This window comes from Thamnophis elegans, chromosome 12 (assembly GCF_009769535.1).
Source record: "Thamnophis elegans isolate rThaEle1 chromosome 12, rThaEle1.pri, whole genome shotgun sequence".
In the NCBI taxonomy this organism is placed as follows: domain Eukaryota; kingdom Metazoa; phylum Chordata; class Lepidosauria; order Squamata; family Colubridae; genus Thamnophis; species Thamnophis elegans.
The window spans coordinates 8,215,715-8,243,653 of NC_045552.1; the positions used below are offsets into that span (position 1 = coordinate 8,215,715).

The following is a 27,939-nucleotide window of genomic DNA, read 5'->3' on the forward strand; positions in this document are numbered from 1 at the left end:
AACTCACCTCAGCCAACCTGCCACTGTCAACTCACCATAGTCAACTCGGCATGGCCTTCCTTTGGTTTCCTTTCTTTCATAGCAATAGCAATAGCACTTAGACTTATATACCACTTCACACTGCTTTTACAGTCCTCTCTAAGCGGTTTATAGAGTCAGTATATTGCTCCCAACAATCTGGGTCCTCATTTGACCCACCTCGGAAGGGTGGAAGGCTGCGTTCACCTTGAGCCTGGTGAGATTTAAACTGCTGAACTGCAGTCAGCCGGCAGTCAGCAGAAGTAGCCTGCAGTACTGCACTCTAACCACTGCTCCACCGCGGCTCTGATTGTATTCCGCTATTTCTTTGAAATTAGTGTAATTCTTGTCCCACAGCAAGATGTCCTATGGTGAGTTGGCCGTGGTGATTAGGCTATGGTGAATTCCACGTGGCACATTGTCGTAGACCAGTGGCTAGGAGGGTTTTTGTAAGGCTTTGTGTTATGCACCAGTTGTACCCATTCTTGCACCAGGAGGCTTTGTTCCTGGTCCTTCATGGTGTGGTCACCTCCCGGATAGACTGTTGCAACCTTACCCATTTCTGTGTAACTACCCAAGCTTGCATATTTTCACCTCCTGTGAAAATTATCTTTGTGAAACTTTCTGCTTTTGCAATCTCTTGGTGTTTGTGTGGTGGTTGGGGGGGGAGACAGTTCTTCACAGCCCAATGTTCATGCTGTCTTCTGATGTTGTGTCTTTCCCTGCCTAGGGCTGCTGGTTCGAGGTGCAGATTTCAGTCAGCCGGCTGACAATTACACAGTTTGCCAAGGGGACAACGCAACGCTAAGGTGAGCATCTTCCTGCGACACCAAAATTGCATGGTGCAGGCGTGGGCCTCAGATTTTCCCTGCTGGAGTTCCGCAGTGAGCTTTTCATGCGGGTTAATTAGTTTGGTTCCTTTGGAGTCTGCAAACTTTTGCACGTAGGAACTTCATCCAGTATTCGAAACTTACTTGACTACATCACAGTTTGAAATTAGATGACAGAGTTGGACGGGATCTTGTAGGTCATCTAGTCCACGCCCCCGCCCAAGGATCACATGTCCTTGGGGATGCTGCCGTGGTTGTAAGTGTGAAAAATGGCCATAAATCATTTTTTTTCAGTGTCCTTGTAACTTCGAACAGTCCCTAAATGAACTGTTGTAAATTGAGGACTACCTGTCGTCAGACATCAGTGAGGCAGGCAAACAGCTGGAGCCTCTTCTCAGTGTGTGCATGCGCAGAGTTGCCACATGAAGGGAACAGCTAAAGAACAGGGGTCGACTTGGGAATAAGGTCGGATGATGAATGACCCCTCCCAGAGGAAATAAAAGAGGAGCGAAAGGGGAGTGGAGTTTGCAGGAGACAATTAGTTTGCTTAATTGGTTCGTGACTCTCCGAGATTCCTTGCCAAGTTTTTGCAGAGATCGGCCTGGCAGCTCTCCAAGCCAGATAAGGTCTGTGACTGTAAATCCTCCCAAGCCAGATAAGGTCTGTGACTGTAAATCCTCCCTTGAAAGACTTTGCTGGATGTGAATAAGCAGAATTCAGAGTCAATTAAGAAAAGGGTTTTTTGTCGGGACCAGGAGTTTCCTTCATGCTCTTGGGAAGCCTCAGTCAGAACACTGGTTTCTGTTTTCTGATTTCGCCATTCCCTCCCCCACCTGTGTTTCACCATAGCGTCTTGCCTCGGTTTAAATAAAAGATGGCCCTACAGCCAAATGCACGATTACCTGCCTATAATGCATTAATAGCAGCCAGCAATGACTTACAAAATGGCTAATAACTCTGTCAAGAGCAACATAAATTTACCTGGCCTTGATTTTAATACTCTTGCAGTCTTTCAGAATGAGACCGTTTCCCGTGTCTGGGGGAATACAATTCCCTCAGCCTGCATGAGCATCACTATTATATGGTGCTTAGTGGAGCTTTTATTTTATCCATTTAGCCTGCAACCCCCTTTTCTGTAAGTGGTTTTTGTTCTTCTTTGTTTCCCCCCCCCCAACTGAATAAGGGTGGTTTGCACTGTTTGCCAAGCCGTGATGTGGTTGGTTTATAGTTTAATACGGTGTGAGAAACGTCCGCTTGGTGCAGGGTTTCCCAGCCTTGGGAACTTTGAAGATGTGTGGACTTCAGCTCCCAGAATTCCCCAGCCTGCCAGGAGAATTCTGGGAGTTGAAGTCCGCACATCTTAGCAATAGCAATAGCAGTTAGACTTATATACTGCTTCATAGGGCTTTCAGCCCTCTCTAAGCGGTTTACAGAGTCAGCATATTGCCCCCAACAACAATCCGGGTCCTCATTTTACCCACCTCGGAAGGATGGAAGGCTGAGTCAACCCTGAGCCGGTGAGATTTGAACCGCCGAACTGCAGAACTGCAGTCAGCAGAAGTAGCCTGCAGTGCTGCATTTAATCACTGTGCCACCTCTTAAAGTTCCCAAGGCTGGAAAAAACACTGTCTTATAGCTATCAGAGAAGGATCCACAAAAAGGATCCTCACCTAGAATAAGAGAATGTTTAGATTGAATTCTCTTTGATGGATAATCTATCCTGTTGGTCATCCGTTCCACAAATCCCAAATTCATTTAAAAAATATATATATATGCAAGAAGTCCATAAGGGGTTTCCAGTCACCAATGTCTTTTCTCTAATCAAATAAGTTAGTTTATTCATCTCAGCAAAATCTGTTAATTTCACCAATTAATATCTCCATGGTGTGTGGCGTCCTCCCTCCCCCTCACTCTTTCTAATGGACCAGACCTTTCATTAATCAATGGAACAGAAGTTGCCTCCAGAAGTTGTGAATGCCCCAACACTGGAAGTCTTTAAGAAGATGTTGGATAGTCATTTGTCTGAAATGGTATAGGGTTTCCTGCCTAGGCAGGGGGTTGGACTAAAAGACCTCCAAGGTCCCTTCCAACTCTGCTATTGTATTATTTTGTATTATCTGTTCAGCCCAAAATAATGAATGCATTTGAATCTTGATTCTTTCCCCAGTGGGTGGGTCGGTCCTTCCTTCCTTCCTTCCTTCCTTCTCAATCCATATCAAAGCTCCTTATTCCTGGATTTGCCTCAAAATCATGGAGATGCAAATAACCAGGCCACTCTCTCCTCCTCCTCCTCCTCCTCCTCCCTCCTCCTCCTCCTCCTCCTCCTCCCTCCTCCTCCTCCTCCTCCTCCTCCTCCTCCTCCTCTCTTGATCTTCAGAATGGTCCCAGTGTTTCTCAAACTCAACAGCTTTAAGGTGAATGGATGTCAACTCCCAGAAATACCCAGTCAGCTATGCTGGGATTGGAAGTCCACCTACTCTAAAGTCACCAAGTTTGAGAAACATGGTCTACACACGCCACCTTCTTTTTAAGCTATCAGAGGAGAATGTCACCATGATATCTTGACCTCAGGTGTGGGGTCTTCCAACACCACCATTTTTTAAGGGGAAGGATTTATCTACTGTGTTTTCTGCATGGCATACTGTGTGGTACTTTGCTCAGTGCCTCCAGATGTGTCTTCCACAAGGCAGTTATCCCACCTCCACCCACACTAGAAGCTGTGAGTCAGCATGCCAACATCCTGTCTCTTGCCGTTTTTTCATTGCTCGGTTTTTTTTTCCCTCTTCTCCTCCCCCTCCTTCCCTCCCTCTTCCCTCCCCCTCCAGCTGTCCCCTTGAACAACCTGGACTGTACTGGATTCCCCAGCCTGAATCCGTGGCGACTCTGACCTACTTCCCAAGACTTCTCTGACCTATGGGTTTTTTTTTTCAGAATAAAAGAAGGAGAAGGAGATGAAGTCTTGAGTTTGTAGGAATGGAAAAAGGGGAAAGCGCTGTGTCGGGGGCTTTCAATATTCTATTAACCCCCAGGAAGAGAGGCGGGAGCCCTTAATCCTATTTCCCAGGGAACCCTTGCCTGGCTCAGTTAGATCTCAGATCATCCTGCTGTTGAAAATGGATGAGGACCGTAGATGCCAGTAGATTTCATAAGTGCGAGGACTATAAAAAGGGGCCAGGGAGGCTCTATGTTGCCCACCCTGGTTTAATCCATCATTCTGTGTGTCAACACAGTGTTGTACCAAGGGCTGCATAGATCGCCGGTCTCCAAACTTGGCCACTTTAAGACTTGTGGACTTCAACTCCCAGAATTCCTTAGCCAGTCATTCTGGCTGATGAATTCTGGGAGTTGAAGTCCACAAGTCTTAAAAGTTGCCAGGTTTGGAGACCCCCCTGCCCTAGAGAAAACTCACACTATGACAGTGTCACGAAAATAGCTCTTCCAGCCATCTTCTTTCTCCAACTGGTGTTGATATTTAGCAATATCCTTGCAAGTTCCATAGTGGTGTACTAGGAGAAAAAGCTAATTTGCCTTTGTCAGTGCCAGAGCAGCTGCCCATTAAGGAAACTGGATATCCCTAATTTCTATAATAGCTTGTTGCCTCTTTGTCTGCCTGACTCCTTATTTCACAACCTTAGCCATTTTAAAGTGTGTGGACTTCAACTCCCAGAATACCTCAGTCAGCAGAATTGAAGTCAATTCATGACCAAGATTGGGAAGCACTGTTCTAGATTAATGCATATCCCTTTAAAGACCCTGGAATAAAATGATTGAGGAGACAGTCAGACCCTCTGACTCAGTTTCTCCCTTTCAACTCATCTGCTCTCCTGTGGAGCCTCCTATGGCAACTACGCTTTGCCCTCTGTCAGGAGCTAGAAGATAAATGGTGTGCCAGGGTTGGTTGGGCAGAGGAATTGGATTAGGAGAAATCTCACAGCCCCCTTTCTTGGTACTTTAGAAGACATGTAAATGAATTGACTATGGGTCTGGTCCAGTGGTGGGATTCAAATAATTTATCAACCAGTTCTCTGCCCTAATGACCAGCTGTGTAGGCGTGGCTTGGTGGTCATGTGACTGGGTGGTCGTGGCCAACTCAACGTCACTCAGGTCAATGGGCGCTTCGTCTTAGCTGTTAAAATGTAATAGGGTTAACTGGAAAAGCAGTTTCTGTAAGCGAGGACAATAAAGATTAGGCTAGAAACAACACCAGAATGTTTCCTTCCTGCCTTCCTTACAGGATTAGTCCTGTAAAGTGGAAAAAAACAAAATAAGATTTCTTCCAACAACCGGTTCTCCAAACTGCTTAGAAAGTTACCAACTGGTTCTCCTGAATAGGTGCGAACTGGCTGAATCCCACCACTGGTCTGGTCAATCTCTATCCCAATGTGTCAAATGCAAGGCATCCAGCCCGCAGGGTGCTTAAATCCAGCCCATGGTGCCAGCCTGGAAATATCAAAGGACCCTCCTGCAGTGCCTCTCCTGGCCAAAATGGGCCTCATGTGCCCCCTCGGGGACTGGCAGAGTGCTGCAGGAGGTGTCTACCCCATCTCCCCACCACCACTCTCCCCTCCACCAGCCCACAGAGAACTACAATGCTGATCCAGCCCTCGAAGAAATCCAGTTTGACACCCCTGTTCAATCCCATTGTTTTTCAACCTCCACAACTTTAAGCTGCGTGGACTTCAATTCCTAGAATTCCCCAGCCAGCATGAGGAATTATGGGAGTTGAAGTTCACGCAGCTTAAAGTTGCTGAGGTTGAAAAACACTGCTGTATCCACTAGGTTAGAGAAATCTTTGAGAAAGGGTGAGACTTAAGAGGAGGGAAATACCTGTGGACCTACCTGTCATCTAGCTTTGACATTAATACCTGAGAGAATTCTAGAGCTGATCAGAGCGCAATGTATCTCTCAGCGCTGTGAAAACCATGTGGTGATTTTCAGAAGTCAGCATGGATTTGTCAAGAGCAAGTCCTGACAGATTAACTGCCTTTCATTTATTTATTTTTTGATTGAGTATCTCCCTGAGTAGATAGTGGGGATGTTGGGAACGTAATATATCATGACTTCGGTAAAGCATTTGACAAAGTACCCCATGACATTCTCAGCAAGATAATTAAGTGGGGTTTGAATGGCATGGCAATTATATAGAGCCGTAACTCGCTAAAAGTCATACATGCTCATCGGTGGTTACTCATCCCGTGTGGGAGGAATCAATTGGAGTTATCAAAGGAGTGTTACCAGGTTCATTTCTAGGACCAGTCTTCTTCAACATTTTCATTCGTGACTTGGATAAAGGGGGTGAAGAGAACGCTTTTCAAACTTCTTGGAACAAGGAAGATATTGTGGACACACACAACCCACTACTCCAGGATTCAGTAGACATTTAGATTCAAAATGAGAACAAAATTGCACAAATACCTGGAGGAAGGGGAGGAATATCTTGGCTTTGAACCAAAAATGTTGGTGGAATATTTTTGTCCACCCCAAGAATGTGATGGACATTAAGGATCCACAGCTGAAAAGGCCTGTTCTTTACTGTACAACTGCCTCAGTTTGCAACACTGAGTACGTGGTAGTAGTATTTGAGGATAACTGTGGGAGAGGACCAGGCTGAGACTAAGGGAGGCGTCAAATGCATTATCAGCTTCAAATCCCTTCGTACCCCAAGAAATCTAAGTCCATTCCACCTTGCATTCCATTGACTCTTATCTGCCGCCAACTTGCTTTGACCATTAGTAGTTCAGATTCTTGTAGAGAGCTTTAGCATACGATAAACTCATGTATTCATCTGATCTACCTGGATTTCCCTGGGGCTTGATGATGACCAAATAAATGAGGCAGATAATAAAGCGAGGATCTCCCTTGAGATAAAACTTTTCTTTGAAGAAAAGGAAGTGGAAAGAACAACATGATTTCCCTAAATGGATAAGTTTGAACCTGTAAGGTCTGGGACTCTAACCTCTCTTTTTTTTAATTAAAGAGTTTTAATAGATTTTACAACTGTTTCCCCTTCCCTCCCTCCGCCCCAACCCTGCCCCCACTCCAACCCTCCCCCCCCAACCTCCCAGAGTAAAATACAGGGTATAAACATTTAACAATCATACACTAACATAAGCTAACTAACTATAGCATCCTACCTCCTCTTTGTACTTTAACCCCCCTTTTATTAAGCTAACTTTAGATAAATTGCAACATTCCTTGTTCATTCATTCATAAGCTAGTTGAAATTTCTTAGTTCGATATTTATTTTGAATGTAGTCAATCCATCTTCTCCATTCCAGCTTGTATTTCTCATCTGAATAGTCCTTCAAATATGCTGAGATTTTGGCCAAGTTTACTACTTTTAACGTCCATTCTTGAATAGTAGGCAATTCTTCCTTCTTCCAGTACTGCGCCACCAACAATCTTGCTGCCATTGTTAAGTTCAAAACCTCTTTTTCTTCAAGGCACCCTTCTGGCTGGGTTCTTGGCTTTTGATCTGCGTTGTGTCACGAGAGAGCAACAGCAATAGCACTTCGGTCATCCCTGATTGGAAAGGGTGAATTCCACGTCTTTTCTCCTTGAAGCTCTTCCCGCATTATCTTTACGGGTGTTTGTCCGATCTGTGCCTGACAGCTGTCAGGGACCAAGAAATCAGATGACTTAGTGCCCTTTGCCTTCAAGCAAGAGGAAAAAAAAAACATTTGAATAATTAAATCTTCCCTCTCGGAGCAGCAGGGCAGTGACAGCGTGTCTGTAGAAATTAGGGGGCCTAGCTGGCTGGGGAGAACCCAGGCCACAAGGTGCTTGGGAGGGTCAGGTGGAGGCGGTGGGAGGGAGCATCCAAAGCCCAGCTGAAAGAGGTTGCATTTGAAGGAGTCCTTGTAGACACAGCAGGTTCACAAAACTTAGGACATTGTTGTCTCCTTTTTATTAAATTCAAATTAAATTCAAATTATATTGTTGAGATGTCGTCACCTCCTCCTTTTTATATTGTTAGCTTTTTATTTGGTTGTCATTACGATCAGCGGTGGCTTTCACATTTTGTTATCGCCATTTCGGAAGCGCCCCTTCCACGCACGAGCCAGGTCTTCCACGCACGTGCTTTGCTGGCGCGTGCACCTTCTCCGCATACATCCGGCCTCAAAAATGTGCCTAAATAGGATGGGGAAGAGCCGGGGTGGGCGGGCAGGGCCACCCACGATTTCCGCTACCGATTCTGGTGAATCGGTCCAAACCAGGCATGAAATCCTATTTTCTTGCCTACCGGTTTGGAGCACATGAACACTTCTGGGCGTGTGCAGGACCTTCTGCACAGGTATGATGACATCACCACTATGGGTTCGACCAAACCGGTGAAAAGTTCCGCCACCACTGCTGGTTTGGCCAAACTGGTGCTAACCGGCTGAATACAACCTCTGGTCCGAACCAGCTGAATACCACCTCTGCCTACGATGTAGAAAAGATGTGGAGACTCTAGAAAGAGTGCAGAGAAGAGCAACAAAGATGATTAGGAGATTAGAGGCTCAAACATATGAAGAACGGTTGCAGGAATTGGGTATGTCTAGTTTAATGAAAAGAAGGACTAGGGGAGACATGATAGCAGTCTTCCTATATCTCTGGGGTTTCCACCAAGAAGAGGGGGGGGTGTCTTCCTTTCCTTTTCTTCTCTTGGACTTTGAGCTTTTCTTTCACTGACTTTGTTGTTCTTTCCTTTTTCCTATTTTATATTAGCATTTGTTTTTATCTTGCTTTTTTAAATCATTAATCAAATTAGAGAACAGATGCTATAATAACATGGGTTTGGGGACTTCAAAGAGCATAGGGGAGGCACCCAGAGGCTTTCCCGTGCCCTGAGAAGAACCTGGAGTTAGGATGTTCTTCCCTCTTCCTTCCTGTCTTTCCTAAAGGGGGAGTGATACATCCATCCTTCAGGGATAAAAATGGGCTGATTTTTACAACTGATTGTAAGTGGAGTCATGTGTAATTCAGAAAACCTTGCCCCGCTATGATCTACTACATTCTGATCCATGATAGGATGGCTATGCTTTGGGGAGCCTACCTTAAGAAGCTTGTTGCACAAATTAAAATAATTGTGGCGAGATTCAGTTATGGCTTACACAATTATTTCACAAGAGATCCTTCAATTAAAACCACGATTCACAGCATTTGAGGTGGAAAGCCAATCTCTTTGCTTTTTTTCTCTTCTGTTCCCCTGTTCCTCACTCTTCCAACCAGAGATGGGTTTTTCTTTCCCCGAAAGGAGTTTCTTGTTTCTTTCTCCTCTGAAAACATTTCACATCTCATCCAAGAAGCTTCCTCAGTTCTAACACAGAAGAAGCTTCTTGGATGAGAAGCAAAATGTTTTCAAAGACAAACAAAAAAAAACAAAGAAAGCCCAGTTGTCTTCAGGGGAAAAAAAACACCTTTTGGACAACCATGACCTGTATGTATGTATGTATGTATGTATTTTATTATTTGTATGCCGCCCTTCTCCGGGAGGACTCAGGGCAGCGAACAATTCAAAGGGGAAAAAAAAAGGGGGGAACATAAAAGACAAAATACAAATAATAAAAGTAGACAACAGTCGCACAACCATACATGTCGAGAGGGGAGGGAACTCATCACCCCCAGGCCTGCCGGCAAAGCCAGGTTTTGACGGCTTTTCGGAAGGCCTGGAGAGAGGTGAGGGTCCGAATCCCTGTGGGGAGTTCATTCCAGAGGGCCGGAGCTGCCACAGAGAAGGCCTTCCCCCGGGTAATAGCCAGGTGGCATTGGCTGGTAGATGGCACCCGGAGGAGGCCAACCCTGTGAGATCTAATGGGTCTGTGGGAGGTAATTGGCAGCAGGCGGTCTCTCAAGTACCCAGATCCAATACCATGAAGGGCTTTATAAGTTACGACTAGCACCTTGAAGCGTATCCGGAGACTGATCGGTAACCAGGATAGGTGTAACGTGGGTGTACCGAGGTGCACCCACAATCGCTTGCCATTAGACACTCACTCTTGTTCCTTCTGCCTCCCCTTCTCTACAGCTGCTACATAGACCAACAAGTGACGCGTGTGGCTTGGCTGAACCGTTCCAATATCTTGTACGCTGGAAACGACAAGTGGTCCATTGACCTGCGAGTGCAGCTTCTCCAGTACAGCCCCTCCGAGTTCAGCATCATGATCAGCCACGTTGATGTGTACGACGAAGGGCTCTACACGTGTTCTTTCCAGACCCAGGACAAGCCTCACACCTCGCAGGTGTACCTCATCGTACATGGTATGGGTGCAAGGAAAGGAAGGGAGGGTCTGGAGCACCTCCGGGCGACGCCCTTTGCACAAATCAGACCTCTCGGAGGTCACCGTGTTGAGAAACTGAGCCAGCTTTATTCTGTCCAGCGATGCTGTCCATGAAATTGCAATGGGTGGAAAGTCTTGTTTTTTTTTTAGATGTTTCCTTACAATATTTCTTCTGCCAACCTAGTAGTTCGAAAGGACGTTAAAAATGCAAGTAGAAAAATAGGGACCACCTTTGGTGGGAAGGTAACAGTGTTCCGTGCGCCTTCGGCATTCAGTCATGCCGGCCACATGACCACGGAGATGTCTTCGGCCAGCGCTGGCTCTTCGGCTTTGAAACGGAGATGAGCACCGCCCCCTAGAGTCAGGAACGACTAGCATATATGTACGAGGGGAACCTTTACCTTTAACAATATTCCCATAAGGTCTTTGGCTCCGGGCAACAAGAATGGTTGGTATGCTTGGCAGATTGTTCTCATCGCTATCCGCTAGGTATTTCCTGTACAGCCAGATCAATGCACATCTGGGAAAGGATGTGGTACTTTCTCCCTCTTTTCACTAGAGTGGTGGCGAGGCCATTTTTGTTATTTTGAGAGGAGCAGGAGTTCGAGATAGGACATTCTTGGCAAGCTCTTATGCCTCAGCCAGAGGAACACTGACTAACTCAGATAAGTTCTCCAGATTTCCAAGCTGGGGAAGGCAAAGAGGATGAGGGATTTGCTTCAAGCTGCTTTTGAGAGATTGGGGAAGGGAAGCAGTGCAATGTGGAACTGCCCCGATTCCAAAACTTGGTAATGTAGTGCCCAGATAAGACTTTATGGTGCAATTGTCATGTTTTATTTCATGGAATTTTACTACCGAAGGGAGAGAGGGAAATATTCCAAATCACATTGCCTCTCATATCTGAGAATTCTGAGAGTTGAAGTCCACAAGTCTTAAAGTTGCCAGGGTTGGAAACTCCGGTCCTAAGGTGTGATTCACATCACAGGCTAAACTCTCATACTAGATCCGCAAAACCGATGCCTATTTCCTTTTGGACTCCTCCCATAAACTATACGATGGCTTAACCTTGCAGCATAGACCTGAAGTGGGATTCACTCACCTTCCCTACCAGTTCGCAAATGTGAGCATGTTCGTCTGCTCATGTGCACCACCTTATGTGCAGTGCTCACATATTATGTTGGAGTGGGTGGGCGGAGCCTCCCGCAGCCCCCACTACCACTTCACCCGAACCGGAGAGAACTGGCTGAACATCTCTGGCATCGGCTCATCTGAATGGCCAATCCAAATTAGCCCGTTCCAAAGTAGTGTAGTAAAAAAAAAGTTGTGTGAACCCAGACAAAGGATCTGTAGAGAAATAGATCATCTCCGTCTATAAATTCTCAAAGAAGTGGGTGTGTAGTTTGGCCTCACAGAACTCAAGTCGCTTCCCAGCTGTCAAAACCAGCTAATTTCTCTCTCTCTCTCTTTCTCTTTCTCTTTCTCTTTCTCTCTCTCTCTCTCTCTCTTCCCCAATTCCCAGGCGCCTCCAGCCTTTCTGCCTTATTAGCGAAAGCCACAACTGCAACACTATGCACCCCATAATTATAGTCCCACACGTCCCCCTTTCTCGTAGTTGCTATCAGCCGGGAAGCTGCTACAATGCAAACTGATTGGGCCCAGTCTGGGATAAGCAACCTCCAGATTAAGGAAACAGCTGTTCTCCTTCTCCCATCGCTCTGCCACTGCAGACACAGCCCCAGTTTATCATGAAAACAATGTGGATCGTTAGGCCCAATCTGGGGAGGGGGGGGATGTATTTTTTTTTCATTGATGGAGGGGGTGTCTTCTTCCGCTGCAACAGGGAAGGGAGCCCAAAGCCTCCCGTGCTGAGATTTGTGGAGGAAGAAGTCCAAAAATAAGGCAGGTGGGGTGGTGATTCATGAAATGTGGGGAGTACGGTGCATCTGATGTTGGCTGCACATCTCCAGTGCTTTTGTATTTTCTCCTGGGGGTTTTTGTCAGTAGTGGTGAAGGCTGGTCACTAGATGGCAGAAGAGTTGGCCGAGGGAGATTTTGGAATTCCCTTCATCAACCAAGTGCAAATCTTTGCATTTCCGACAGTAACACCTCCTTTCAGCCACGTTTAATTGGTGTTCCCCCCCCCCCCTATTTCTGGAGAAGTGGTGATCGTGTCTAGTTACAGGACAAACAAAAGCAGAAGTATAGAGAAAATGAGTACAACTCCAGTTGAATTCAACCTCCAGTTGAATTTACAACCCAATCTTTTTCCTCCTCTCTAAGCCCATTTGGGTGGAGCTTATGCTGTTAAATCTGTATGTATGCATTTGTGTGGGAGAAAGCTCTATTGAACAGACTACTCCCCCACCCCCCAAAAAAAAATCTAATTGTAGTTATGGTTTACAAGTTCCTGCAGTTGTCTTGGTAGCATTTTCAGAAGTGGTTTGCCGTTGCCTTCTTCTTCTGGGGTGGGGGGTGGGGGGAGAGAGAGAGAGAGAGAATGAGAGAGAGAGAGAGAGAGAGAGAGAGAAGCAGGGAGGGCTGCTGTGGGTTCACATGGATTTGGGAGAACCCCTAGCTAAGAATATGCCCATTTCAGAGAACCTTCAAATCTGACCTCTGGCTAGTCCCGTGCACCCTGCCCCGGCCCACCCACCCCACCGCCTAACCCTAACCCTTCCCACGAGTCCCCACATGGCTCGTTTGGGATGCCAGGTAAATACAGGACTGTGCGGATGCTCAGGAAGGGAGAAAAATGGGCCTCCTGGAAGTTTCAGAAGGCCAGAAATGGGCCCATTTCCAGCCCCTGGAGGGTCTCTGGAGCCCAGGAGATGACGTTTTTGCCCTCCCGGAGGCTCGAAGAGAGCTTCCAGAGCCTGGGGAAGGCAAACCCACACACACACACCATGGTGCAGGAGGCCAGCTAGGTCATGCCCCCACCCACCCAGCAACTGGGCAGAGAACTCGTTGCTAAAATTTTTGAAGCCCACCCTTGGAGAGAAGCACTGGTCCAAAGTCACTCACTGGATTTGTGCCTAAACCAGGACTAGAACTCCCCGTGTCCCAGCTTCTCATCCAGCGTCTTTAACCATTATTCCAATTGGGTCTCTACATACTGAGTGATCTCCAGTAGCTCTTTACTTGTTCTCTTCTTTTGAACCTTTATCCCTCCCTTCTTTTGTGGTCCGAGGCCTTTTTATTTTTTCTTTGTCCCACCTCAAGCTCTTCCTTCTGTCTCTCAAGGTCATTCTCCCATGCCATTATGCCGCCTCTCTCTCTTTTAAACCCCACAGTTCCAGCTCGGATCGTGAACATTTCTGCAGCTGTGACGGTGAACGAAGGAAGCAATGTGAATTTGCTCTGCCTGGCAGTGGGGAAACCGGAACCGACGGTAATTTGGCGACAGCTGAAAGGTGAGGAAAACTGGAGGAGGTGCTGCCCCACCCACCCCCCAACCCCCCATTGCAAGCCACTAATTGCCAGCATGAGTGAGAATGGATGTTCACACCACATGCTAAAGATGATTAAATATAAACGAAGAGTTTGCAAGGTATCCTGAGTCATCCACGGATCAAATGGCCTGGGTTCATCGAACCACTAAGCCCCAATATCGAACCAAGATTAAAATAGACCAAGTTTAGCATTTGGATGACATCAACGGCTCATTTTAAACTCTCCAGATTGAGCTTGTCTAGACACAGCTTGGGTGCCGGCACAGAGGTGATGTCTGCTGGGTCCCAAGGCATCTTTGAAGCAGATGGAATTTTAGTCCTAAGTGCAGAAATCTGCCTTTTTAAATTTTTTAATCTTTTTTTCTCCCCCTGATCTCATCCCTTATTCCCCCATTTAAATAAATCAATGGGATTCCTTGTTTTTTTTTAAGGCTGCAAAAAATCCATTTGCAAAGCTGTGGGCAATATGTATGAAATCCCAGATATTTGTGGAGGGGAGGGGAGAGGAAAAAGTAGTGAGCTGGACTGAACAGACAATATTGACGGGGGGGATGAGATTTTACACGTCACGTAGATCAAACCCTCATCCTGGACCCCATAGCGAGCAGGAGACAATGCCCTTTTGTTTATCTCTTGGCCCGGTTTGTTCCTGCCACGCACAAAAAGCCGCCTTCCCTTCGTGCGGAATTTTGCTTCATTCATAAAAGGAGCACAGCTGCAGCAAAGCGACGCTGCCGAAGATTTGAATTGGAGTTTTGACATTTTGCATGATATGTTGTGAATGGAAGGGAACAAGGCGAGGTAGCGAGTGATGACATCCTAATAGGAACACTGCATTTCTGACTCACCAGAAGATGGAGCCTTATTGGAGAGCTTCCTTTCCTACTTCCCTTCCTGCACTGTGTCAGAGGGTTCATTGCGCACACCAACAATTTAATCTATAGGTAAAGATTCCCTTTACACATATGTGCTAGTTGTTCTTGACTCTAGGGGGTGCTGCTCATCTCCATTTCAAAGCCGAAGAGCCAGCGCTGTCCGAAGATGTCTCCGTGGTCATGTGGCCAGCATGACTCAACACTGAAGGCGCACGGAACGCTGTTACCTTCCCACCAAAGGTGGTCCCTATTTTTCTACTTGCATTTTTACATGCTTTCGAACTGCTAGGTTGGCAGAAGCTGGGACAAGTAACGGGAGCTCACTCCATTACATGGCACTAGGGATTTGAACAGCCAAACTGCGAACCTTGCTGATCAACAAGCTCAGCATCTTAGCCACTGAGCCACCACGTCCCTTCAGTTTAATCAATAAATAATCTTAAAATTGGAGGGGGCCCACGATGGCTCATCAGTTAAAGACCGCTGCGCTTGGAGAACTGACAGCCTGGGTTTGAGACCCAAGTTCTGTGCAGCAGGGTGAGCGCCTGTTCTTGTCCCAGCTCTTGCCCACCTAACAGTTCGAAAGCATGCAAATGCAAGTAGATAAACAGGTACCACTTTGGTGGGAAGAGAACAACGCTGTCCACATAACCATGGAAATGGTCTTCGGACAATGCTGGCTCCCTTGGCCAAGAAACAAAGATGAGAATTTTGCCCTAGAGTCGGACATGATTGACAGGGAAATCTTTACTGTAATCTTAAAACTAGGCAGGCAGTAGCTTTACTGTCCCCATCTCCACCCCTATAGATTATGGCAATTTCACCACAGTTATGATAGCCACCCCTAGCTCTGAATTTGCTTTCTGCACTCCAACTATCTCGCTCTGGGAACCCATGTTTCTTCTTCATTTTTGCAGTAGTACAAGATGTTCTTTGAAAATTCAGTGTGTGCTTTGAGCTAAAGATCACTTAAGGGTTGGTTGAGAGAATGCCCATTTGGGCCATTCTTCCCTCCTGTGCCTGCCCCTTATGCCTGCCCTGTGTGGGGCAGCCCCTGCATGGAGGAGGCCTGGATAACCGTGTTGTGTCATGTGTGTTTCCTTGTGTGTAAGTCTGTTTGTGTCTGTCTCCCTGCCACTGGCCCTGACCCCGTTCCTGCCTCCCTCCTGCTCCCTCCCCACAGATGGATTCACCAGTGAAGGAGAATATCTGGAAATCTCAGAGATCAACCGAGAACAAGCTGGGGAATACGAGTGTGTTACGGCAAACGGGGTCTCAACACCAGACAGCAAACACGTCCTTATCACAGTCAATTGTGAGGCGACTTTTCATTTCCTTTCTGCCCTGCATGCTCACCTGTTTTTTATTTTCATTTGCATCTAAAGGCAGGCAGTAGCTTCATTTGCATATAAAGAGCCGAGGTGGCACAGTGGTTAGGGTGCAGTACTGCAGGCCACTTCAGCTGACTGTTATCTGCAGTTCAGCGGTTCTAATCTCACCGGCTCAGGGTTGACTCAGCCTTCCATCCTTCCGAGGTGGGTGAAATGAGGACCCAGACTGTGGGGGCGATATGCTGACTCTGTAAACCGCTTAGAGAGGGCTGAAAGCCCTATGAAGCGGTATATAAGTCTAACTGCTATTGCTATTGCTATCTGCAATTCCTGGACCTGAGCAAGAGGGTTTCAACAGAAATCCAATGATTGATGGAGGATCTAAGCTTAGAAATCAGCTGTAGGCTTCTGTTGTGTTTACACCTCACGGTCTCAGAGCTCATTTATAAACCTGGCGGCTACCTTTTCACCATCTGTATATGTTGATTAGTTAACCTTAGTTAGGTTTATTATATTCAATTCTCTTTTCTCTTTTTTCTCTCCTCTCCTCTCATTAATTTTTATTCCACCATTATCACTTTATAAGTAAGGCAACATACCATGTTTCCCTGAAAATAAGACAGGGTCTTATTTTCTTTTGACCCCTGAAATAAGCACTTGGCTTTATTTTGGGGGAGTTCTTATTATTTTTGAGGTGCCGGAGGCGGCAAGCGTGGTCACCTCATGGCTGCTGCTATGTTGCAATATTTTCAGAGAGGGCTTATTTTGGGGGAAAGGCTTATTTTAGCATACGCGCTCAAAAGCCCAATTGGGCTTATTATCTGGGGAGGTCTTATTTTCAAGGAATCAGGGTAACTAACACTCCCTCATCCTCCTGTTTGTTTCCTCACAACTCCTCCGTAAGGTGGATTGGGCTGAGAGAAAATGACTGGGCAAACTGATCCAGCTGGCTTTCATGCCTAAAGCGGGACTAGAACTCACCATCTCCTGGTGAATGGCCCAAAGACACCCAGCCAGCTTTCCTGCCTAGGGTGGAAATAGAACTCCCAGTCTCCTGGCCAGCATCTTAAACTATTATGCCATTCCATTCATTTGTCTGGCAATATGAGGCGGAGGACTGATTTAATTTTCTCCTTCCCTTCTTGGAATGAACTCAGCTACAGGGGATGATGGGAGAAGTTATATTTTGGAGTTAGAAAGACCACTGAATCCAAATGTGGGGGGAATTTGGGATCCTTCTATGGCCCTTTCAGAGTTTTTAAAGATTCTCCCTTGAAGATCTGTTCTGCCCATAGTTGAAGGCTGCAGGGAGAGAGGCTTTCACTGTTGACCTCCAATTCTGTTTTTTTCCCAGATCCTCCGCTGATCACGGATGTCAAAGATTCTCACCCCTTGATAGGAAAGACAGCCCTCTTGCGCTGCGAAGCCATGGCTGTGCCCGCTGCGGAATTTCAGTGGTTCAAAGACGACAAGCAGTAAGTCTGTGTTTTCCCATCTCCTTCAGTGTCACCCATGAGAAGAGACAATGGCACTCTGCCAACTTTTTAGTGCAAACGTTTCCACATGTCTTCAATTCCTAGAGTGCCTTGGGATAGATTGGATGGGAGTTGTGGAATTGAAGTGCCCACACATCTTGAAGGATGCTTGGAGAACTCTTGTCTTAAGCAAAGAGGACAGTGACCCTAGGACACATGAAATAGGGAGAGATGGACTTCACACTTTCTTAAACAAATTCACATTACAACCGAGCAGAGAGGAATTTGGACAATCTCCACCAGGAGAACTTCTCAATGGCAGGAGCCCTTTGAGTGGTGACAAAAACATTGCTCCTGAGAAAAAAATATCCACAGGTTGGATTATCTCCTGATGAGTTCCTGTGAGATTTAATGGAAGTGTGAGAAGATAATCCAGGAAGATACAGACTTTTAGAGGGGAGATGAACAAGGAAAGGGATGTTGTGGCCTGCCAGCAGAGCTGGCAGCAGATTCGGACAGTGAGTAGGCTGGGGAGGAACATGGGCCAGTCCTGGAATCTGGAGAAGGCTTGGACAAGGGCTTTGTGTTGGAGGCAGAGAGGGAGCCAGGGCTGTATGCCAGTTATCAGCTGCCTTCAGAGTCAGACATCAGTGAGGCAGACGAACAGCTGGAGCCTCTTCCCAGTGTGCGCATGCATAGAGTTGCCAGATGAAGGGAATAACTAAAGAACGGGAGTCAACTTGGGAGTAAGACCAGAAGTGGATGATGAATGGCCCCTCCCAGAGGAAATAAAAGAGGAGCGAAAGGGGAGTGGAGTTTGCAGGAGACAATTAGTTCGCTTAATTGGTTTGTGACTCTCAGAGACTCCTTGCCAAGTTTTGCAGATATCAGCCTGGCAGCTCTCCAAGCCAGATAAGGTCTGTGACTGTAAATCCTCCCTTGAAAGACTTTGCCAGATGTCAAGGAGCAGAATTCACAGTAAATTAATAAATGGGTTTTTTTTCTCGGGAGAAGGAGTGGCTTCATGCTCTTGGGAAGCCTTGGTCAGAACAAGGAAGAATGTTCACCCAAACAACTTGGTCATCTTAAAAATAAGGCACCACATTCTTCCATTCCATCAATGAGATACAGTATTTGCCAATGTCCTCCTCTCCTTTGCAGCCGTTTTCAAATCTCATTCCTGCCTCAGTGCTTTTTGGAAGGCCCCGACTACTTGGCTCTTCTTTCAGACTCATTCCATAAAACTGAATAGGTCTCAGTGTGTCTCAACTGTTCTTTCTTGTTATCCTCTGTGGAGTTTTGTTGTATTTCATTTTATCTTTTATTGTTGTATGCTGCCCGGAGCTGCATTTGGGACTGGAATGGTCGTATAAATCCAGTGAATAGATACATACAGTATATGCTCACTCTTTTCTCAGATGGAAAGAAAACTCTTTAAAATTGGAGGATAGTTTTATATTTTTGCACTAATCCAAGCAAAGGATCTATAGATCAGGGATGTCCAAACCTGACAACCTTTAAAGATTGGTGAACTTCAACATGGCTGGTTGGGGAATTCTGGGAGTTGAAGTCCACAAGTCTTAAAAGTTGCCGAGTTTGGACATTAACAGATAACTGATTAACAGAGTTGGAAGGGACCTTCCAAACCCCCCCCCCTCAAGCAGGAGACCTACACCATTTCTGACAAATGGCAGTCCAATCTCTTGAAAGTCTCAAGTGATGAAGCCCCCAGAAGTTCCGAGGGCAACTTCTGTTCCATTGGTTGATTGTTCTCACTGTCAGAAAATTTCTCCTTATTTCCAGCTTGAATCTCTCCTTGTTCATTTTCCATCATTTTCCATTCCTTGTCCGGCCTTCAGATGCTTTGGAAAATAGCTTGTCCCCTTCCTCTCTGTGGCAGCCCCTCAAATATTGGAACACTACTATCACATGTCCCTTGGTCCTTCTCTTCTCTAGACTAGCCATGCCCAGTTCCTGCACCCATTCATCGTATGTTTTAGTCTCCAGTCCCCTAATCATCCTGGCTGCTCTTCTCTGTACTTTTTCTAGAATCTCAACATCTTTTTTATAGTGTGGTGCAGGGGTGGATTTCAACCGGTTCGCGGCGGTCCCCGCAGACCGGTTGGTCGGTGAACCCAGAAGTAAGTAACTTCCGGGAACGCCGAAGGGCCCACCCGCCCATCCGCACTCCTTACCGGCCTTTGAAGGCTTCTGCGCTTCCATGCAGGCGCATGGCACATACAGCGCCTGCGCGATTCTCCGCGAGCAGCTGGAGCATTGCGCAGGCGCTAAGACGCATGCGTGAACTGCGCGCGTGCATGAGGATGCCGCCGGCAACCCACCACTGGTGTGGTGACCAAAACTGGATGCAGTACTCTAGGTGTGGTCTAGCTTACCTGTTGAAGATGCTTTAATTTGGCTTACAAGAGAAGGGATCCTTCAGGTCACCCCTCCAGGGTTTTAAAATTTTAAACCCCGCGTGTTCTGAATTGGGCTCAGAAACCATCTGGAAATCCATGCAGTTAGTGAAGTACTGGCTTAAGAAATGATCGGATCATCTCGTATAATAGAGGGGGAAAACAGTCTGGCACAGCAGACAGACAAATAGCACAGGGTGAAGGAACTGTCTGTGCAGCCAGGCTGCGTGTCTCGTTAGTTCAACGACATCCCGTGCTTCTCCCCTTCCCGAATTGCAGTCGTATTAAACAATCTCGTGGCACATAGTCGCGATTGTTTAATGCAGATTAATTTGTGATCCACCAAGCAGAACGTGATGCCTCGGTCGTGTGTGGTACCCTATCCCTCGGGCAAGGCGGATGCTTGCATGGGGGGGAGGCAATAAATCTCCCATTTTGGCTGCCTGCCTGGGATTGCAATGCAAAGGGCTTGTGAGCACCTGGCAAGTCCCAAACAGTGACTAAGCTCAGCTGGGAAGGGGGTGGGAAAGCGGCTGCCACAAGTAGGGTAGATCGATGGCTTCTCTGGTTGCGCATTTTGCTAAACACTCCGATTGTGCCTGGACATTATTTCTGTAATCCTGACAGCCATGACATACCCATCAAAGTACGTTGCACCAAAGCTTCCATCATCCTTACTTAGATTAGCAAGCCTCTGGAGATGAGGACTTCCTAGGCCAATAAATCGTGAGGGCAGCTGTGAAGGCCATAAAATCCTGAAGTTTATTTATTTATTTACAACTTGACTTTATTATTTTTTATGAATAACTTAGGGTGGCAAACTTATCCGACACATCTTCCTCCTTCTATTTTCCCCACAACAACACCCAGTGAGGTTAATTGGACTGAGACTAGCCCAAGATCACCCAACCAGCTTTCATGCCTAAGGCAAGACTAGAATTCACCATCTCCTGGTGATTAACTCAGTCACCCAGCTGGCTTTCATGCCTAAGGCAGGACTAGAATTCACCATCTCCTGGTGATTAACTCAAAGTCACCTAGCTAACTTTCATGCCTTAGGCAGGATTAGAACTCACTGTGTCCTAGTGATTGGCCCAAAGTTACCCAGCTGGCTTTCACTGATAAAGTGGGATTATAATTCATGGCCTGAAGCTTTCTATTTTGATACCTTAACCACTAGATCAAAAGGATTCCTGTTGCATTTAGTTCACAAGCCAAGGACTCTTAATTTAGTGCTTGTTTAGAATGCAACTAGTTGGAAGCTTAGTGTGCCCATCTCTTTAATCATATCGTGTTTTCCACATCCCATCTCAACTTCTCAAGACCCTCTGGAAGATCTCTTGATAAACAGGGGTTAGTAGGGAAGGAAACAGAGGGCAAATACAGATGTGATCTCACAGTTATGGGCTAGCAATACCCATCTTCAATGGCTGCACAGTTGTATAATGTCCCCACACCTGGGAAATCTAAATTTGTTTGACAGTACCGTCACAGAGATTCTATCTGAAAGCAGAACAGCTATTCCTGGGTGAAGAGAGGTATAAATTGTGCAGGAAAGAAGTTATTATTGTTCTGTCTTTCTGGGCTCCTGAAGGGATGGAGCCCACCTGATTCTCAGGATCAATTTTCCAATTTTGCCAAGATTGACATCTGATAATGTGATTTTTTTGATGGCTTCCAGATCAGCGTCTCTTCCATTTCTCTTTCTGTATTAGACTGGTGATAAAAGTTCATGGTCCAATTTTCCTGGGTCTTTGGGGTGCTGTTGTGGTTAAAAGCGCTTAGAGAAGGCACTGCCACTCTTTATCTTCTTTTATTGGGAAACAGTGACAGGTCCGTGGGTGTGTGGGAAGTCAAATACCAGAAGAAAGGGAAACATTATAACCACCACACATTAGGAGGTGGGAGGGAAGAATTCAGTATTGTGAGATGAAAAAACTCAGAAATCTGACAGTTGTCAGGTTGTAGAACGTGCTTTACATCATCCCAAAGGCCATAAAATCCCTAAGTTGCACTCAGTTCACAAGCAAAGGGCTTTTCACAGAGGTGGTATTCAGCAGGTTCTGACCAGTTCTGGAGAACCAGTAATGGAAATTTTGAGTAGTTCGGAGAACTGGTAAATACCACCTCTGGCTGGCCATGCCCCTATCTATTCTCTGCCTCCTGAGTCCCAGCTGACTGGGAGGAAATGGAGATTTTGCAATAACCTTCCCCTGGAGTGGGGATGGAATCAAGGGTTCCCTTCACTGCATGTGCATGCGTAGTTAACTATAAATTGTTCTGTGCATGTGCAGAACATGAAAAATGTAGTAAAAATATGCCGGCAACAGCATTGCCAACCAGGAAACCAGTTCGGGGGTATGGCCAGCCTGGGTCGCTGCCATTTGGGGCAACCAAGGCCAAAATATCACTACCGGTTCACCCAAACCGGTGCGAACCGGTAGCAACCCACCTCTGGAGATTTTACAGAATTCTTCCTCTGCCATGCCCACCAAGCCACGCCCACAGAACCAGTAGTAAAAAAAATGGAATCCTACCACTGGCTTTTCATTTAGCAGGACACGGAGTCAAACTTTCTATTGTGTAATAGAAGATTCACCATGGATATTAAAACCACCTGGGGGAAAGGGAAGGTTGGATTGGAATCAGAGTAGTAATGTTGATGAAAAGAGAGATTGCACCTTTTCTGTGTATCTGTCCAAATCTAAATAAGCTTCCCACCCGGCGACATGGTTGAAACCAATGGTTTCCCCCCCCCAACTTCGGTTACTTTAAGAGGTGTGGACTTCAACTCCCAGAATTCCTTAGCCATCACGGAATTCTGGGAGTTGAATCCATACATCTCAAAGTAGCCAAGGTTGAAAAAAAAAAACCACTGGTTTAAATAATGGAACCTGTAGCAGAGTTACACAGAAAAAGGTTTAATGGTGAATCCCTCTACTTTTATTTCGTCATATTTCTTGTGAGATGGAACAAGGTTTTGGGAAGCCCATTTCTGTCAAGGGAAATTTCCTCTCTTCACAGTAGCCTTGATTTACTCTAATCTGGTGTTTCCTTGTGCGGCCTGAAATTAACCAAGGACCTGAAAATGCTTCTGATCCTATTTTCCAAAATCTGAAATGATAACCCAAAGCGAATGAGCATCAGAACATATACAGCAGTGGTGGGTTTCAAAAAATTTTGGAACCTACTCTGTGGGTGTAGCCTCCTTTGTGGGAGTGACTTGCCGGCCATGTGACCTGGTGGGAGTGGCTTGCCGGCCATGTGTTTTCTTTTTCTCTCTCTCTTTGTTTCTTTCTCTGTCTCCCTCTCTCTCTCTCTTTCCTTCCTTTTGTCTCTCTGTCCCTTTTTTCTTTTTTTCTTTCATCTCTCTCTCACTCTTTTTCTTTCTTTTTTCTTTCTTTCTTTCTTTCTTCTTTTCTTTCTCTTTCTCTCTCTCTCTCTGTGTCTGTCTGTCTGTCTGTCTGTCTCTCTCTCTCTCTCTGTCTGTGTGTGTGTGTGTGTGAGTGAGTGTGTGTTTGGTGGGTTTCAAAATTTTTTGGAACCTCTTCTGTAGGTATGGCCTGCTTTCCGGGTCCACTGGTGGAACCTCTTCTAACCGGTTCGGTAGATTTGACGAACCGGTTCTACCGAATAGGTGCAAACTGGTAGGAACCCACCTCTGATATACAGAGAGTCTCACGCTGTTGAAGGACAGTTTGTCTAGCTGGGATATGGATAAAAATCTTTGAGGTTTAGCAAATCTTCCAAGAAACATTAATCACCACTTTATAGGTTTTCCCCACTGCTTGAAAATTATCCAGTAAAACGAAAATGAACGACTGTGAGATATTGAATTTTATATTACTGGACGGAAAAAAAAATCTCTACATCTCCCTGTCTTTCTAATTCATATGCAATTGGAGGAAAGAGAAATGACTCTAAAAATTGCTTTGAAGGAGACGAGCATTTCCACAGGCCCGTTTGGGGAGTGGTGTCTCTGATATTATTTAGTGATAAAGAGACTGAGGGGTGTGTGTGTGAGAGAGAGAGAGAATATCTCAGGGGTGTCAAACTGGATTCCTTCGAGGGCAGCATCAGCAATGCAGTTCTCCTCCATAGGCTGCCTGGGGCTGAGGGGGAGAGATGGAATGGATTCCTCTTGCAGTACCCTACTGACCAAAATGGGGCATGGGGGGGGGCTTGTGTGGCCCCTGCATGTTTCATTTTTGTACTGGACAGCCTCCTACAGCACCCTGCTGGTCACAACAAGGTGGGAGAGCCTCATGAGATCCCCCATACCCTGTTTTGGCCAGCAGAGTGCTGCAGGAGCCCTTCCAGGCCAAAAATAGGGCATGCGGGGGCCATGCCTCAGCCCCCAATGCCCTGTTTTGGCTGCCAGAGGCACTGCTGGTCTTTTGCTATTTCCAGGCTGGCCCCGTGGGCCAGATTTAAGCACCCCGTGGGCCTTGAGTTTGACACCCCTGGAATATGTTGTTTTTGATTATTCTGTAATCAACCCATCTCCCTACCCTTCCTTAATTCCAAGAAATCCCAAGAGAAAAAAAACATTAGGAATTAAATATAGTCCTTGACTTGAGGGACTCAGTGGCTCAGCAGCTAAGACACTGAGCTTGTTGATCAGAAAGGTCAGCAGTTCAGCGGTTCGAATCCCTAGCGCCACGTAATGGAGTGAGCTCCCATTACTTGTCCCAGCTTCTGCCAACCTAGCAGTTCGAAAGCACATAAAAAATTCAAGTAGAAAAATAGGGACCACCTTTGGTGGGAAGGTAACAGCGTTCCGTGTGCCTTCGGCATTTAGTCATGCTGGCCACATGACCACGGAGACATCTTCGGACAGCGCTGGCTCTTTGGCTTTGAAACGGAGATGAGCACCGCCCCCTAGAGCTGGGAACAACTAGCATGCATGCATGGGGAAACCTTTACCTAATTCTTGACTTACCACCTTTGACTGTTTGATGTTATGACACTGCTGAAAAAAGTGACTGATTGTCACTCTTACAACTATTGCATCGTCCCCAAGGTCACATCATAAACATTTGGGCACTTGGCAACCGGCATTTATATAACAAGTGTGGCAGCGTCTTGGGGGGTTATGTGATTTGATTTGTGACCTTCTAGCAGGCTTCCGTCAAGCCAAGTCAATGGGGGAAGCCATGTTTGCTTAACAAGTGCACAATTCTCTTAACAGCCGCCGTGATTCACTTAAGGACCATGTCAAAAAAAAGGTTGTAAAATCAATCACGATTTGCTTAACAACTGCTTGGCTTAGCAATGGAAATTCTGGTCCCAGTTGTGGTTTGATGGCGAGGTCTACTTGTACAAATCTCCCTCCATCGCTCTCCCAACACAACGGTTCTTTTTCTTCCCCCTGACCACAATACTTTAACTATTTACTTTCTCGTTGCCTCCTTCTTCCTAGCAGATTAATTAGTGGCTCGGATGGACTGCAGATCCAGAACGAACGCACCCGCTCCATATTGCTCTTCACAAATGTTACCGTTCGACATTATGGAAATTACACCTGCCTGGCTTCGAACAGCCTGGGCTCCTACAATGTCAGCTTACGGCTTATCAGTGAGTCTTTCCTTCTCTTCTCACGCTTCGCAAACGGCTGGGGGGTGGGGCTTGCCGTAAATTTTGCACCACCTACAGGACTTTTTAGAAGCCAGAACTCCTGGAGGTCCTTTGGATAGATTTGTCTATGGTGATTCTGTCATCCAGGTCCATGGTTGTCCCAAAGGTCCTGTTTTTTCTCTTTCCAAAAGGCAACTGGACTTTGTTTTTTCCTTGAAGTGGTTTCGCTTCTTATCCAAGAAGAAGAAGAAGCGAAGAAGCTTCTTAGATGTGAAGCGAAATGTCTTTACGCTGGCATTGAAATGTGCAAGTCTTAAAGCTGTCAAGTTACAAGATCCTCGCACCCCTAACCCTTTAGGGGAAAAAAAAAACCCAGGGGTGTTCAAAGTTGACAGCTTTAAGACTTGTGGACTTCAACTCCCAGAATTCCTCCTCTCACTCTTCATCTTGATGATGTACGGACGGGCGGGGGGAGGGAGCTGGAACCGGTTCTAAAAGGACACTGTAGATTTGTGAAACCTCTTCTATAGAAGAGGCTAGAACTGGCAGGAACCTACCCCTGATCCTTCCGAGGTTGGTAAATCGAGGACCCAGATTCTTGGGAGCAATATCCTGATATTCCAAACCGCTAGGCCTGCGGAGTGGTGTGTATGTCTAAATGCTATTGTTCATTGCTGATTGAAACCATAACATCTACAAGGGTAACCTCTTGTTTCTCTTTTTTTCTCCCAGGACCGGGTTCTCTGGACAATGTAGCAGTGGCCAGGACAGAACCTCCTGTCCTTTTGGGTTTGCTGTCATCTGTTTTTGTGACTCTGTTGTTTAAGATTTAGGGCGCCAGGGAAAAGATGCAGAACAAGGAAACGGAAGCAGGTGAAAGGGAAAGAATCCAAGAGAGGGGGAGAAAGAGAGAAGGAAGACATCTCTACTTTCTGGAGAGAGAAAAAAAATGAAGAAAGAAAGAGGGAGAGAGAAATGAAATTTATCAAGAACCCATCACTGTGAGGGATAGAAGAAAGCAAAACAAAACAACGACAAAAAAAAATATGCATTTGTTTCTACCGCCATTTCTCTTCACACTTCATCTCAGACACTTTCGGTTGAACTACTTGTGGTTTAACACAACTGCAAAAGACACAGGGCTCTAACAGTGGATGGCAACGCAACAGTCCCCCTTCTCCTCAAGCTCTGTGGTTTAATAAAGAGATCTCCTCCTCTTCCTTGGGCCAGTTGGCCTTCTGAATGCACAGAACCTGGAATGTTGATTCCACAAAGGGTTGTTTGATTGTTATCGCTATTATTATGATTATTAATTTTCTTTGGGGTTGTCCTTGGGGGTTTTTTTGTTTTGTTTTTTGTTTTGGTCTTCTTTTTTTCTGGTGGACCTTTCTCACCAGAAGGCTACATTTGAGAGGTTCCTCTTTTGTGTTGTTATTTACTAGGTTGAGAATCTTGACATTCATTTAACCAGGTTATTTCAGGTGGTGTGGTCCAGTTTAGCAGCCAAGGACCAGGCAGAGGCTCAATAATTTCAGTAGGCCTCGTAGCCTGGGCTTCGAAGCTCTCCTTGTCCAGTGTCTTCACGAGAAACATTGGCATCAAGTTCAACTCACTGCATGAAAGCGGTCCAACGTTCTGCCCTTGGGATGAATCTCAGTGACCCTCAACATCCTCTCTGCTGCCATCCCAGCGTCTTTGGAAGAAGGATGAAAGAAATCTGAATTTTTCAGGCATGGCATTTAAGCTATCGGGGTAAGAAGGACTTCTGCCAATGATTACTAGAGGTAACTTTCTGTTGTCAAGAGACAAAGACTACAAAATAGGAACCAATGGTCTGGCTGTTTGATCATCCTGGAAATTTCCTTGCTTTTTATCTTTGGGGTGGGTGGGTCTATTATTCGCTGGAAAACCGTGGCTTGGAACATCTGCCAGCTGTTTAATTCGCTTCTGTTTTCCTTTCTTTCCTTTTGCACTTTTCACAAAACCCTTTTCCCTACTCCCCGACGTGTCATGTTGCTCCTTCACACAACCGGCTGGCTTAATGGTTTCTCTCTTGGTGGTCAACTTCTTAACGCAACAACCATGCCCTGAAAGTTTTTCCTTATTTCTGTCTCTGTTCCGATTTTTTAAAATTTTTATTTTCATGTCCTTGAGAAGGTTCTTTTTATCGATTGCACTTTGGAACATGGGATCACAGGTGTGCTTATTCAGTACTTCTGCATTTTGCAAACAACTGGGGGGGGTTGTATGGTAGAGTGTAGAAATCGGTATCTAGAGATAGCGCATGCAAAAATTTAAATGCTCATCATCCTTCTAGTGGCAAAGGTAAACTTAAGAGTGTGTCCACAGATCTTCTGCTAACATAACAAGCCCAAACACCTTTCTTATCATGATAGATTACTTATACTTATCATGGTAGGTTTATAAAGTTACAGCGTTAAGGTTGATAATGGCTGTATTCATGCCGTCTCTTTAACCAGGTTGTTGAATTTACGCATATTCTAATATTGCACAATATATCAAACCCTAAACATATCCTAATGGCCTGGTTTCACACAAGATCTAAAAGATATAGCCAGGCCTGAAACTCGAGAAGCATAGCATGCTGTGTGAATATAGACAATAGGTCCTTATCAAACTTGGTTAAATTTGTCGTGTGAATACAGCCAACATGTTGCCTTCCCCATGAGAAGATGGTTGGAAG

At 45.9% G+C, this 27,939-nt stretch overlaps 1 protein-coding gene across 1 annotated transcript; it reads left to right on the forward strand.

The window, feature by feature from the left end:
• The first annotated feature begins 379 nt into the window (after positions 1–379).
• On the forward strand, positions 380–26,068 carry IGLON5 (IgLON family member 5). The gene is made up of 8 exons (XM_032227699.1): positions 380–389; positions 749–827; positions 9,859–10,091; positions 13,402–13,521; positions 15,619–15,750; positions 17,121–17,241; positions 25,084–25,235; positions 25,968–26,068. The coding sequence occupies exons 1-8, from the start codon at positions 380–382 to the stop codon at positions 26,066–26,068; spliced, it is 948 nt and encodes a 315-aa protein (XP_032083590.1).
• The last annotated feature ends 1,871 nt before the right edge of the window (positions 26,069–27,939 follow it).